A 13,395-nucleotide genomic window follows, 5' to 3' on the forward strand; every position below is an offset into this window, starting at 1 on the left:
ATATGACCGTCATGGCCATTAAAGACGGTCATTTATTACTTTTTTAAGAGATAACATATCACCATCATATTGTGAAAGAAGCGGATGTCATTCGTTTTACAGAGTTCAAAAGTGAGACCTCTTACTTCACTTGTGTATTTGTGAAGTTAGACTTCAATCCCATTTTCTCTGGTTTATTCTTGTGGCGGAGTGAGTCGTACACTTTAGCTTCTTTATTGTAGCCTATTGATAGTAAAAACACAGAGGTGTATTTGTAATTAGGCTAAACATAATCAGAAAGTATTACTTTATACTCCTGGAAAGTGTTATAAAATCATCTTTCATAATCTGCTGGTATGTCTGTCTAACAGTTATTAAATGACATTCTACGTACGTGGTGTTCGAATGGCTTTAAGAAGTCTTGAATGTTACTTGGTGAGCCCTGCAGAAACTGATCTCTCACTTCTTTCATTTAGGTACACCATCAAAGGGATTCAGAACCTGATATTTTATGGGTTGCCCTCGTACCCCCACTTCTACAGCGAGGTGTGTAACATGCTGGCAGCGGGGGGTCAAGGAGAGGAGGCCAGCTGGACCGGCACTGCCCTCTACTCCCGCTACGATGCCCACAAGTTAGCTGCCATCACCGGAGCCCAGCGAGCCGGACAACCAGCTACATCGAGCTACAAAGTGAAGGGACCATAAAATATTGTTATATTGTCTTATAAAGCTTGTAGGTGAGCAGTGTTATAAGATGTTGAATAAACATATCTGGTTGCATGTGTGTTTCCAGATTCAGCATACAGTATAAATATTTAATTATCTTCCCTATCATTTGTCAAGAGCTGATATTTGTAGCAATACCTGTCCTGAAAGTGCTAACATTCTGATGTTAAAATGTTCAATATCAGTTTTTAGATTTTATGGCTGTTAGTATGGTAGCATATCCAATGTAAAAGTGTTTATAATTAAAGCTGGGGTAGGCAGGTTTATTTCTGTCATCACTGGGCCCACAATTCCATAACAGGTTGCTGTATGACGCGCGTGCATAGGCCTGTGCTCGACTGGTGGGAGGGCTTGGGATGAGGCCGCTTTTTCTAATTCTTGTGGGGTACAACTTGGAATACAATATGCTAAAAGGTTATTATGGATTTCTTTGCCCAATGAAACCAAAAATAAACTGCCTGCCTCAGCTTTAATCATGGGAGTGTTGCCTTTATTATCTGGTTAGGTATTTTAGGAATTTTACTTCAAACACCAAAAAATGTATCTGTATTTAATTAAATATGAAATGCAAAAATACAAATGAGGTTTGTCTGTGAGCAGGTCAGTGATGTATACTGTCTGTGGGAGTGAGAGGTGTGGATGTAAAGACACAAGCCATGTCAGTTTGTAGACCAGGGGGACAGAGTGAGAGGCGCAGGAATATTACTGATCTGATTTATAGACTTCAGCCCAGGTTACTCACGTGTAGCCTACTGCATCTCTGACCTGAAATGAAAGCAACACAGTCGACAAAGATATGGCCAACAGAGCATAATCCGTCTCCCCCTTAAAAAAAAGATAATGTACAAAGCAAAACAGGCTCATTTACACCATACAGCCACCCATGTAATTATTAACTCCCTGAGTTGCTGCAAGAGTGACTTTGGCCACATAATTATAGTGGTGCTAGACAACGGATCACTTCTGTGATTATGGACGACGAGACGCAAAAGCTCAACCTGAAGCGGGAAGTAGGGCTGGTGGGAGCCGTGTCCCTCATCGGAGGGACAATGATTGGATCTGGGATCTTCATGTCCCCACAGACAGTGCTCTACACCATCGGCAGCCCTGGAGCCAGTTTGGTTGTGTGGGCGTGCTGTGGTTTACTGGTGATAATGGCGTCTTTCTGCTACGCTGAGCTGGGCACTGTTATAAGAGAATCAGGGGGGGAGTACATCTACATCCTCAAGACTTCAGGTCCGGTAGTCGCTTTCATGTTAATCTTCAGCTCTGTGTTATTTGTGAGACCTGCAGGTGTTGCTGGCATCTCGCTGAGTTTCGCTCAATATGTCGTGGCTCCTTTCTACTCAGACTGCCCCCCTCCGGTGCTGCTGGTGAAGTGCGTGGCTGCAGTTGCAATTATAGTGCTTGCCACTGTGAACTGCCTCAATGTTCGCTTTTCAATGTCAATCCAAGTGTTTTTTATGGTGGTAAAGGTCCTGGCCCTGGCAGTCATTATAATAGGAGGCTTGGTGATGCTCATCAGAGGGCACACTGAAAGCTTTGAGGACTCCTTTGAGAACACAAATGTTGGCATCAATCCAATTGGTATTGCTTTCTACCAGGGACTGTGGTCATATGATGGCTGGAACAATCTGAATTATATTACTGAAGAGTTGAAACATCCAGAAGTAAGTAAAAGGGTTTATGGGTTTTAGTGGAAGGAGTTGTTGTTTTGAAGGACTAATATATTACACCCATGTCATGCTGGCACTGTAATAAAATAATAAATCAAGAGGTGAAGAAAATAATGTTTATTTTGCTGTCATTAAAACTATGACACCACCCAAGCTAAAATATACAGTCCTGAAAAAAACAAAAGTATTTACTATTTATAGTTATGGGTTTGAGTAAAATCAACATTTTTGTTCAATTCTATAAACTACTGACTATTCACCCAAAGTCCAAATACAAATATTTTGTTACAGACCTCGAATAATGCAAAGCAAACACATTGCTAATATTTTAACTCAATCAATCAAAAACAATGATTGTAGAATATTATGATAAGTTGAAGCAATCAATTTTCCAAGAAGATTCAATTACGAACATCTTTCCTTAATAAATGCTAATGCTTCTGCATCGTGAAACAGTGTTGTGGGAATTTGGCCCTTCAAAAGACAAGTCATATAAATAATTTACCAATTATTGACAATGTTTAAAGGCTTAATAGCGCTGCTTTAAATCACATATAAGCGTCTTTGAGTTTCTAGAAAAGCGCTATACAAATCTCATGTATTATTATTATTATTATCACTTTTGTTGTTGCTTCTCAAATCTTTTTAAATGTTGGTGGGAGAAGCATAAAATAGTGTTTGTGTTGGTAAATGTTTTTCAATCTATTATTCCAGTGTCAATATTACAACTATCCATCATGCAAGCTTGTACACATTGATCAAAACATAAAAAGGATGTTGCCTTTTTTCTTCCAGGTGAATCTTCCCAGGGCGGTTGTGATAGCCATTTCTCTGGTGACGGGCTTATACCTGCTGGTGAATGTGAGCTACCTGACGGTAATGACGCCTGAAGAGCTCATGTCCTCCAGTGCTGTAGCAGTAACCTGGGGGTAAGACAGCACCTCATAATGATGTCACAGATTCTGGTAAAAGGAGCATGAAAGGTGAACTCTACCAAATTAGTATTTCTTAGCATTATCAGACTCAGTGTTTTTTCATTTTAAAGGAGACGTAGTATCATGCTCATTTTCAGGTTCATACTTGTATTTTGGGGTTCTACTAGCACATGTCTACATGCTTTAATGTTCAAAAACCACATTATTTTTCTCATACTGTCTGTCTGACTATCCCTGTATTCACCCTCTGTCTGAAATGCTCCGTTTTAGCGCCTGTCTCTTTAAGAACCCGTAAGGTAAAAGCCCATTCTGCTCTGAATGGTCGAGGTCTTCCGATTCTGCGATCTTTGAGTCTCTTCACCGTCATAGCAGCTGGGGAATGACAATGAAGCTGTACTTTCTACCTACAAATGTATAGTTGTGACATCACAACCTTAAGGAAGTCCTGACGGCTAGTTTAAAGGCACAGTGTCTGAATACTGGCAGTGTGCATTTTTCAGTGGATTGAGCATTTCGTTAATTTCATAGTATTTATATAGCATTTAGACCTGCTTTATAATAAAGAAAATCTTATTTTTTATAATGTGGGACTTTTAAGTATCAAAATCAATTCACCAGAGATATTGTCTTTTTTTTTTCTTCTATGTCAAAATTTGGCTCCTACATTACCCACAATGCAACATTATCACAGACAGTTTGGTCTGAGTTTTGGGTTCCTTATGCTAGTAGCGGCTAATGTAGCCTTGAGCTGCTAGCCTCAAGCAGAGATGCGGACCGTGCTACAGAGGTCTGGTAAGCTCACTTCTTTGTAACTCTGCAGTCTTCAGGCTCAACCGAAGGTGGGCCTGAAGACTATGCAGCAGACTTTGATGTGTAAAATCAGTGGAGTTCCCCTTTAATCTGAGAAACCTTTTAATCACATCGATCTTCATCCTGGAGAACCTGGGAGAGTTTAGAAATCACTAATAACCTTTGAACTGTAAAGAAAAATCTGAACAATGTATCCAAGCCCCATGATATATACTTGCTACGTCTGGCAGGTGGCTTTTTGAAAATGGGAAAGAATACTGTTACAGCTTTTGTGAGAAGTTGAGTCTTTTTCCGCAGGAATAAGATGTTAGGACGCTGGGGCTGGATCATGTCTGTGGCTGCTGCATTATCTGCTTTTGGTTCACTGAATGGGACGTTCTTCAGTGGAGGCCGTGTGTGCTTTGTTGCTGCCAGGGAAGGACACCTGGTAAGTGTCTACTGGTGAATATATGTTAGATTGTAAAGCAGTGACGTGCAGTGAGGTTCATAGCTGGGTAGGCACTCACTCTTTCAGAGTCAGATTTATAAATATATGAACCCAACTGAGTAGCTTAATCACCATTTTGTTGGCAGCATGATCATTGACTACTGGTTATTTTTCATATCTCATATCAGTATTCTTTCTACCCACACATGTAAGGTACATATTTGGCCAAAAAAGAACGTTACAATTACAGCGGCTCAGAGAGGTACATGTATTGGGCTCACGTGCGCCCTCTTCAGAGTACTGTCTGCCTCACCTGGTGTCTTCTCACTGTGGTTTTAGCAAGACTAAATATGTTACACACATACATTACATACATTAACTGGACTATGGAATGTCAGGACGCATAATTAAAGTGTCTGTAAACATTAGATTGGCGACATACAGAGAGATAGCAACAGGCACGCGCCAAATGCATGCGCTCAACCTAGTTTGCGAGGGATTGCGCAATCCGAGGGGAGGCTCAGCTCGTCGCTGCCTCAACTCGCATCTCTCCTGTATCTGAACAGAGAATACGTGAATTCAGCGATTTTAACTATAAAAATGATCAAAATATTGGTATCCTACAGAAAATGCATTTATAGCACAGACCAGTGGACAAACATTTATATTTATTTTATTGTTATTTGTTTTTTTACTTTTCATGATGATCGCACGTCCCTGTTGTAAAGCAGCAAAAGACTGACTTGTGTTTGCTCTGTAGCCCGATATTCTAGCCATGGCTCACGTCCACAGACTGACTCCATCTCCAGCGCTGATCTTCACCACTGTTGTCTCTCTGCTGGTGCTCATCCCTGGAGACTTCCAGAGCATTGTCAACTACTTCAGGTGAAAGCTGCGTCTGCTTTGCATGTATTTAAATGTTCTGTTTTTTGTGTTTGTTGGTTTTCTGCTTTACAGATAAATTCAATGCAAATTAAATGTTCTTGTTTTACAAACAAAAGAGCGAAAAGGACAAAAAATGAATAAATGATTGGCAGAGGATTAAAAACAAACAAAGACACACACACACACACACACACACACACACACACAGACACACACACACACACACACACACACACACACACACACACACACACACACACACACACAAAAGGGGGTGGCAAAGAGGAGAGACAACTGCCAAATGTTACAGAAAGTTGCTCTTCATAGATAAAAGCAGAAAGTTGAATAATAATAATAATAATAATAATAATAATAATAATAATAATAATAATAATAATAATAATAATAATAATAATGATATAAAGCTATAGATTCTGAACCACCTTACCGTGCATAAGTTTAATGTGAATCCAATATAAAAAAGCTTCCAGTGGATCCACTTGATATAAAACATTGTAATGTTTTCCATACAGATTTTATTTCTTTATCTTAAAAATAAAAATGCATGCCGCGTTTATCAGGATTATAATTCTATATGCACATCATCAGTGGCTCCACTGGTGATCAACTATCACACATTTTAATAATAATACCACCTGCAATTTATTATTTTTGTACTCTTTCAACAAAGAGAAAAAGAAAGTAATCCATAGCAACACACATGTAGGCTGCATTCCCTCAGTTCAAGTTCAAGTTGCTTAAGAATCCAAAAATAATGACAATGACTGTCGGTTCCACAAATGACATATGAGAGTTAAAGTTTAGATTAAGCGTATTCCAGGAAGGGATGCAAAGTATAAACCTGAGTTTCTGTAGTTTTAAGTGCTGTACGATGTCTCTTAACCATGAAATGTAAATGGGAGGTTGAGGGTATTTCCAGTTTGGGTGAACTAGCCTGCGTGATAATAACAGTGGAATTAGACGACGATCCTCTCTTGGCAATCACAGGGCAAGGTTCTATCACCTGCCCATAAACACCTGATAGTTTGGAAAATACTGTAGATTTCCAGCAGTTAGATTATTTTGCTTTGCATGTATTTAACATTTCTTCCCTATTACTTGTCAGTTTCACTGCCTGGTTTTTCTACGGCATCACGCTGTCTGGACTTCTCTATCTCAAGATTAAGAAGCCGGAGCTCCCCAGGCCGTACAAAGTCAGTGTAACACACATTCACTCTCGACACACCATCATTATACACAAACATTTGTCACCTCGTGTCTTTCTCTCCCTCCACAGGTACCCATTATACTCCCCATCCTGGTCATCATCGTGGCAATATTCCTTGTGCTGGCACCCATCATAGACGATCCTCATATTGAATACCTCTATGTGACTTTATTTATCATCAGTGGAGCTATAGTCTACATACCTTTCATCCATTACAAGCTCTGCCCAGGGCTGTTGACCAAGTTAACAGTGATTCTGCAGCTCTTTTTAGAGGTCGCCCCAACAGAGAAAAACCTGTGATTTGTGTGGAAAAGTCCAGAAATAAAAGGTGTTTTTCTAGTTTTATTGCTTGTGCTTTTCCACTACATCTGTTTCTTTGCAATGACACTCACGAAATGTTGCGGTTTACATTTCAGCAACTTAGTCTTACCTCCTGTTTCTCATTAATAGGTTGGGCTGTACTGTTTGACTGTCTTTGACTTTTAACACTGAAAGAAAATGCCAATCGTGTGCGTAGTGTATAATTGTGGTAATAACGCTACTCGTGACCCAGAGAAACGGTTCTTTAGATTTCCTAAAATCAAAAACAACGATCCACAAAAGAGGGATGAATTGCTGTCTACTGAACGCCATCAGCTGGTTTAGCAACATAACTCGTGAGGATTTAACAGAAGAAAAAGCACAATTCACCCGTGTGTGTGGCGTCCACTTTATATCTGGTAAGAGCTCATGCTAAAGCTATGTTTTCAATGTTTACGTTAAACATTTGTGCTTATGATATACCCGAACACTGTAAGACCTTACTTCTCCATATCGCTGACTGGTAAATAAGGCACTTTCTTTACATGTGATGGCAGCCGTTTGCTCTTTTCTTCTGTGCATGTTTTTGTTTTGCTTATTCTTGAGACTACTTCACTTGCGAAAAGCAAAGCATCAATGTGAGAACATGCTTCACTTAATCCAGCCATACAATCACAGTGTGTGAGGATAACATCGCCGCTCTTCTCACTCACAAACCACGGCTTGAGCGGTGTATCTCGAGCTCTTTGAGAGTGATTTACACGGGCATGGACGAGCACCCTGTCATCTTTCAGTGATTTGGTAAGAAGACTACCAACCCAGCCAGAAACAAAGACATTATAAGCATCTAAGCTCTTGTATGCCTTCATTTGTGCGTTGGTTGCCCACGACGTTTGTAGCACAAGGTAGTTCACAATATCCGGATATTCAATCGGCGGTAATGAATCTAAATCCTCAATATAATCCGACGGCTTTAGCATGTACGGGTCACGGCCGCAAATTTGGACTTTTTCCTCTGAATCTTGCCTTTGCAGAGGACTCCAGAGAGTCACAATACTTTGAAGAAGTCGGAGTTGTATTGCTGTTGTCGTTCGCTTTAGACGCCATTGTTGATTGGTATATCATCCAACATGGCGTCGCACGCATACGTCACACAGTTTTGTCACATGTTTGCACACTATCTATTGCACGACACAGATAAATGTTGAATGGAACTGGTCTTTACTGAAAACTTTGCAGTTGCTATGGTACACGCATAGACAGTTGAACATACAAAGTATCGAGGGGTAATCCAGGAGCAGAGTCGGGTCACGGAAACAGGTTTGGTACACGGGCAGATACTCAGTGTAACAGCACAGTAGACAAGGATCAGGCAAGGGCAGAATCGAGTCACGGAAACAAGGTCGAGGAAGCCGGGGAATCAAACACTTGGGAAACAGGAAGACGGGACTAATGCTGGAACTCTTGACATCTAAGTAAAAAAAGACGAACTGGCAACGAGAGACAAACAACACAGACTCTATATACACACCAAGAAGTGAGAGGGAACGAGACACAGGTGAGGACACTAACGAACAGATTGGGAACACCTGGGGGTAGGAAGTAGAAACAACAGAGAACAGGTAATTAACAAAATAAAACAGGAAGTACAAACACAACACAAAACATCTAACGAACAGGCCTATGATTTTAATAAAAAATTATGCTTCAACAACTGTGCTTCTCAAAACAAGTGTATGTACGAGCCTTATTAGTGGGGGGGTGGTAAATATATGCATAGTAAATTTTGTTGCCACATAGTAGTTTTTTTTACATAATAATTATTGTTTATATTTGTGAATATATGTTGAATATTTAGAGTTCATGTTTATTATTTCTCGATTTGCCTGTGTTTCCCACAGAACAGTTAACACCCCTGGGTTTGGCACAGCCTAACTGTAAAGACTATACAAGGCTGCTCTTTGGGAAATTGAGGGGGAGTAAGATGGCCTCAGGCATAAATGCAGTCAATTGTGACCACTGGTTTGTGACACTGTATATATATATATATATATATATATATATATATATATATATATATATATATATATATATATATATATATATCTCTATCTTGTAAATAAATGCCCACGTTTGTGGTTTGCTTGTTCTTCTGCCTCTGCCTCCTTGCTTATGGTCTGGACCGCTCATGGTGAGCCTAACAATTTGTTTGCAAGATTGAGGGTTTCAGAAAATGTCCTGCTTTGACAAATAAAATAATAATGTTGAAATGCTTAATCACAAGTTCACAGTTAACCTACACAGTCTCAAAACATTTATTTTTATCCTTCATAGTTGTAGTCGACAGCAACCCAAAACGTTTTAGTCGTGTCGTGTTAAATGTCCTTTTTAGTCATCAGATTATATTAAACATGTCAGTCACTCTCGTCCAGCCAAAACCAATATTTGTCATTTTAGTCAAACTTATTCCACATGAGTTGTCTGCTTGTGTTGACCCGATATCTATAGCATTCTTTAAGCGGATATTCAACAGCATTTCAAGTCACTTCCTAAATATTATAAACACGTCTCTTCTAATGGGCATCTTCCCAGACGTCTTCAAAACAGCCGTTGTAAAACCCTTGCTAAAGAAACCTAACCTAGACAGTAATACGCTGACCAACTATAGGCCAAATAAACTCCTTTCTTAAAGAAAACAACTTCCTGGAGGAATTTCAATCAGGCTTCAGAGCATGCCACAGAACCGAAACTGCTCTGACTAAAATAATTAGTGACCTCAGACTAAACTCTGATAGACGGAATCAGAGTTTCGGGCTTCCGGTGGAATCGCAATGCATGCTGGTGTGGCGGGCCTAGAAAAGTGAGCACCAACTCTACAAGGGCCGCCATATTGGATTTCTTCTCTACGTGTTTACATTGTATTTAGCTTATTCTTCAAGCGTGTTTACATTGTATTTGGCTTATTCTTCAAGCGTGTTTACATTGTATTTGGCTAGTTTTTAGTGCGTAATCATCGCTCTTCTAGTTATGGGATTTGGACACCGACATTGTGTGGTGAAAGAATGTTCAAACAGTGGGAGAAAGATGAATAAATGGGCAGAATCTCATTGTGAGCTTCATGATTGCAAAAATTGCGACTGCAAGCCCCCATTCGAACTATTTCCATTTCCAACCGCACTAAAGAACAATGATAGAAGGCTAGCATGGACCAAAGCTGTAAAGAGACAGGATTACAATGGGGAGTCTTGGGAGCCCAAGACATCTTCGCGGATTTGCAGTGAGCATTTCATGCAAGGAAAACCAACAAATGAATTCCCTGATCCTGAACTCGACCTGGGGTATGTAGTCTATCTACTTTATTTATATATTGACAAATGTACTTTCTATATATTGAGTTTTATAATAATTAACAAACACAAGTTAGGTATATATTTATAATAGCTTACCCTGCAACACAACTGCAATAAGCACTTATGATATCGCCAGTTTTCTTGACTGTGCAGATCCATGCCGAATGTGGCGTATGGGAAACTTTCATTGAATGAGTACATTTTGCTTTCAAAAAGCAATACTCAGAATCTGCGAGAGGATTGAAAGATATGTTTCAACCAGCCAGAGTCAAACAGTCTAAATGCTTTGCCTTCTTTGTATTCGTTCAAAGTTCGTTTATGAAACTCGACATCGTTCCCTGGGTGGTCAGACATTAAAAATAATGTTATATCGCTGAGGTATATCGGCGGCCAAGAAGTCATGCTGTTGTTTTCATTGACCCAGCCATCCTGCAATGTCAAGGGATCAGGCACTGAAACGCCACTCGACATAACCAAAAGCTTAGTCTTTTCTTTTTCCGTGATTGAAAGTCTTTCGTTAGCTGTTGGTTGCTCCTCAATGCCCGTCTCTGATGCAGCAAACACCCTGGCAATAAGCTCCAGTTTCGTTCCTGAAACCTTTAAATTCCGAAATTCCAAAATTCTTTCAAAGCTTCGACTTTCTACATCTGAACCTCATCATAAGAAAGGAGTTCAGAACTCATTGTAGAGTAGTAGGGTTGTTTACAACACGCTTGAAGAATAAGCTAAATATAATGTAAACACGTAGAGAAGAAATCCAATATGGCACATATAGAACATATATCAAAGGGAGAAAAGTATTTTGTCAGGCTTGGAGATCAGAGAAGTATGGAACTTTGGAAAACATATCTCTTTACTTTAGCCTTTTAATGGTGATATTTTATATCTTTTTACTTTAGCCTTTTAATGGTGATATTTTATATCTCTTTACTTTAGCCTTTTAATGGTGATATTTTATATCTTTTTACTTTAGCCTTTTAATGGTGATATTTTATATCTTTTTACTTTAGCCTTTTAATGGTGATATTTTATATCTCTTTACTTTAGCCTTTTAATGGTGATATTTTATATCTTTTTACTTTAGCCTTTTAATGGTGATATTTTATATCTTTTTACTTTAGCCTTTTAATAGTGATATTTTATATATTTTTATCTTAGCCTTTTAATGGTGCCACTTTAAACTAATTTAGATGATTTCATAAATGTTTGCCATGCCTGGTTTAACATTGAATGTGTAAAGGTAACTGAGATGAATTTCAGAGTGTGTATTTTTGAAAAGTCTGAGATCAAATAGACTGTTTTACCACGGGAAAAAGAGGAAGTTTCTCTGATAAATGTGTATTGGAGAAAAACTGGCTTTAACCGAAGGGAGTAAACCAGTTGAAAGACCACAGGGGCCCATCCTTAATAGAAGAAAATAAGAACAACCCCAGGTTTCTTTTCAGCACTGTAGCCAGGCTGACAGAGAGCCACAGCTCTACAGAGCCTTCTGTTCCTATATCTCTCAGTAGTGACGACTTTATGAGTTTCTTTAACGATAAAATTATAATTATTAGAGACAAAATTAATCTCCTCCTGACCTCAATTGGTAATGACTTAACTTCAACTGTTGGAATTTTAAAAACATCTGTAACTCCTGAAATATATCTAGACTGTTTTACTCCAATCAACCTTAACCAACTAACTTCAACAATCTCATCGTCTAAACCATCAACCTGTCTTTTAGACCCGATTCCAACTAAACTGTTTAAAGAAGTTTTACCCTTAATTAACACTTCGTTATTAAATATGATCAACCTGTCTCTATTATCTGGCTACGTACCAAAATCCTTTAAAGTAGCTGTAATAAAACCACTTCTTAAAAAGCCTGGTCTTGATCCAGAGGTTTTAGCCAACTATAGGCCGATATCTAACCTTCCCTTTCTCGCTAAAATCCTTGAGAAAGCAGTCGCAAAACAGTTGTGTGACTTTTTACATAATAATAGTTTATTTGAGGTTTTTCAATCTGGATTTAGAGTTCATCATAGCACAGAGACGGCACTGGTGAAAGTTACCAATGACCTTCTATTGGCTTCAGACAAAGGACTCGTCTCTGTTCTTGTCTTGTTAGACCTCAGTGCTGCTTTCGACACTGTTGATCATGACATTCTACTACAGAGACTGGAACATTGTGTTGGCATAAAAGGAACCGCACTAAGCTGGTTCAAGTCCTATTTATCTGAGCGATCTCAATTTGTACTTGTTAACGATAAATCCTCCATGACAGCCAAAGTCAGTCTTGGAGTTCCGCAGGGTTCTGTACTTGGACCGATTCTATTCACCTTATATATGCTTCCTTTGGGCAATATTATAAGGAACCACTCTATAAACTTTCATTGTTATGCGGATGATACCCAATTATATCTATCAATTAAACCAGATGAAACCAATCAATTGGCTAAACTTCAAGCATGCCTTAAAGACATAAAAACTTGGATGTCTAGCAACTTTTTGATGTTAAACACAGACAAAACTGAAGTTATTATACTTGGCCCTAAACGCCTCCGAAACGCATTTTCTAATGACATAGAAGCTCTGGATGGCATTAACTTGGCCTCCAGCACCACTGTAAGGAATCTTGGCGTCATCTTTGATCAAGATCTGTCGTTTAACTCCCACATAAAACAAATCTCAAGGACTGCCTTCTTTCATCTACGTAACATTGCAAAAATAAGACACATCCTGTCTCAAAATGATGCAGAAAAACTAGTCCATGCATTTGTTACTTCAAGGCTGGATTACTGCAACTCATTGTTATCAGGTTGTCCAAAAAAGTCGGTTAAGACTCTTCAGTTGATCCAAAATGCAGCGGCACGTGTATTGACTAGAACAAGGAAATGGGATCATATTACTCCTGTATTAGCTGCTCTGCACTGGCTCCCGGTAAAATACAGAATAGAATTCAAAATCCTTCTCCTGACTTACAAATCAATTAAAGGTCAGGCTCCAGCATATCTTAATGATCTCATAGTACCTTATAAACCAACTAGAGCATTACGCTCCCAGACTGCAGGGTTACTTGTGGTTCCTAGAGTCTCTA

General features: G+C 39.1%; 1 protein-coding gene across 1 annotated transcript; it reads left to right on the forward strand.

The window, feature by feature from the left end:
* Positions 1 to 1,676: 1,676 nt before the first annotated feature.
* On the forward strand, positions 1,677 to 7,001 carry LOC115027629 (b(0,+)-type amino acid transporter 1-like). The gene is made up of 6 exons (XM_029461079.1): positions 1,677 to 2,375; positions 3,177 to 3,310; positions 4,424 to 4,553; positions 5,314 to 5,438; positions 6,565 to 6,652; positions 6,736 to 7,001. The coding sequence occupies exons 1-6, from the start codon at positions 1,677 to 1,679 to the stop codon at positions 6,964 to 6,966; spliced, it is 1,407 nt and encodes a 468-aa protein (XP_029316939.1). The 3' UTR covers positions 6,967 to 7,001.
* The last annotated feature ends 6,394 nt before the right edge of the window (positions 7,002 to 13,395 follow it).

This window comes from Cottoperca gobio, chromosome 22, assembly GCF_900634415.1.
Source record: "Cottoperca gobio chromosome 22, fCotGob3.1, whole genome shotgun sequence".
NCBI lineage: Eukaryota > Metazoa > Chordata > Actinopteri > Perciformes > Bovichtidae > Cottoperca > Cottoperca gobio.

Bases quoted from the DNA above. Each gene is read 5' to 3' on its own strand.
- LOC115027629 (XM_029461079.1), top strand. From the start codon at position 1,677: ATGGACGACGAGACGCAAAAGCTCAACCTGAAGCGGGAAGTAGGGCTG. The intron at 2,376-3,176 runs GTAAGTAAAAGG...TTTTTCTTCCAG, and splicing joins AAGAGTTGAAACATCCAGAA to GTGAATCTTCCCAGGGCGGT. The intron at 6,653-6,735 runs GTCAGTGTAACA...CTCCCTCCACAG, and splicing joins AGCTCCCCAGGCCGTACAAA to GTACCCATTATACTCCCCAT.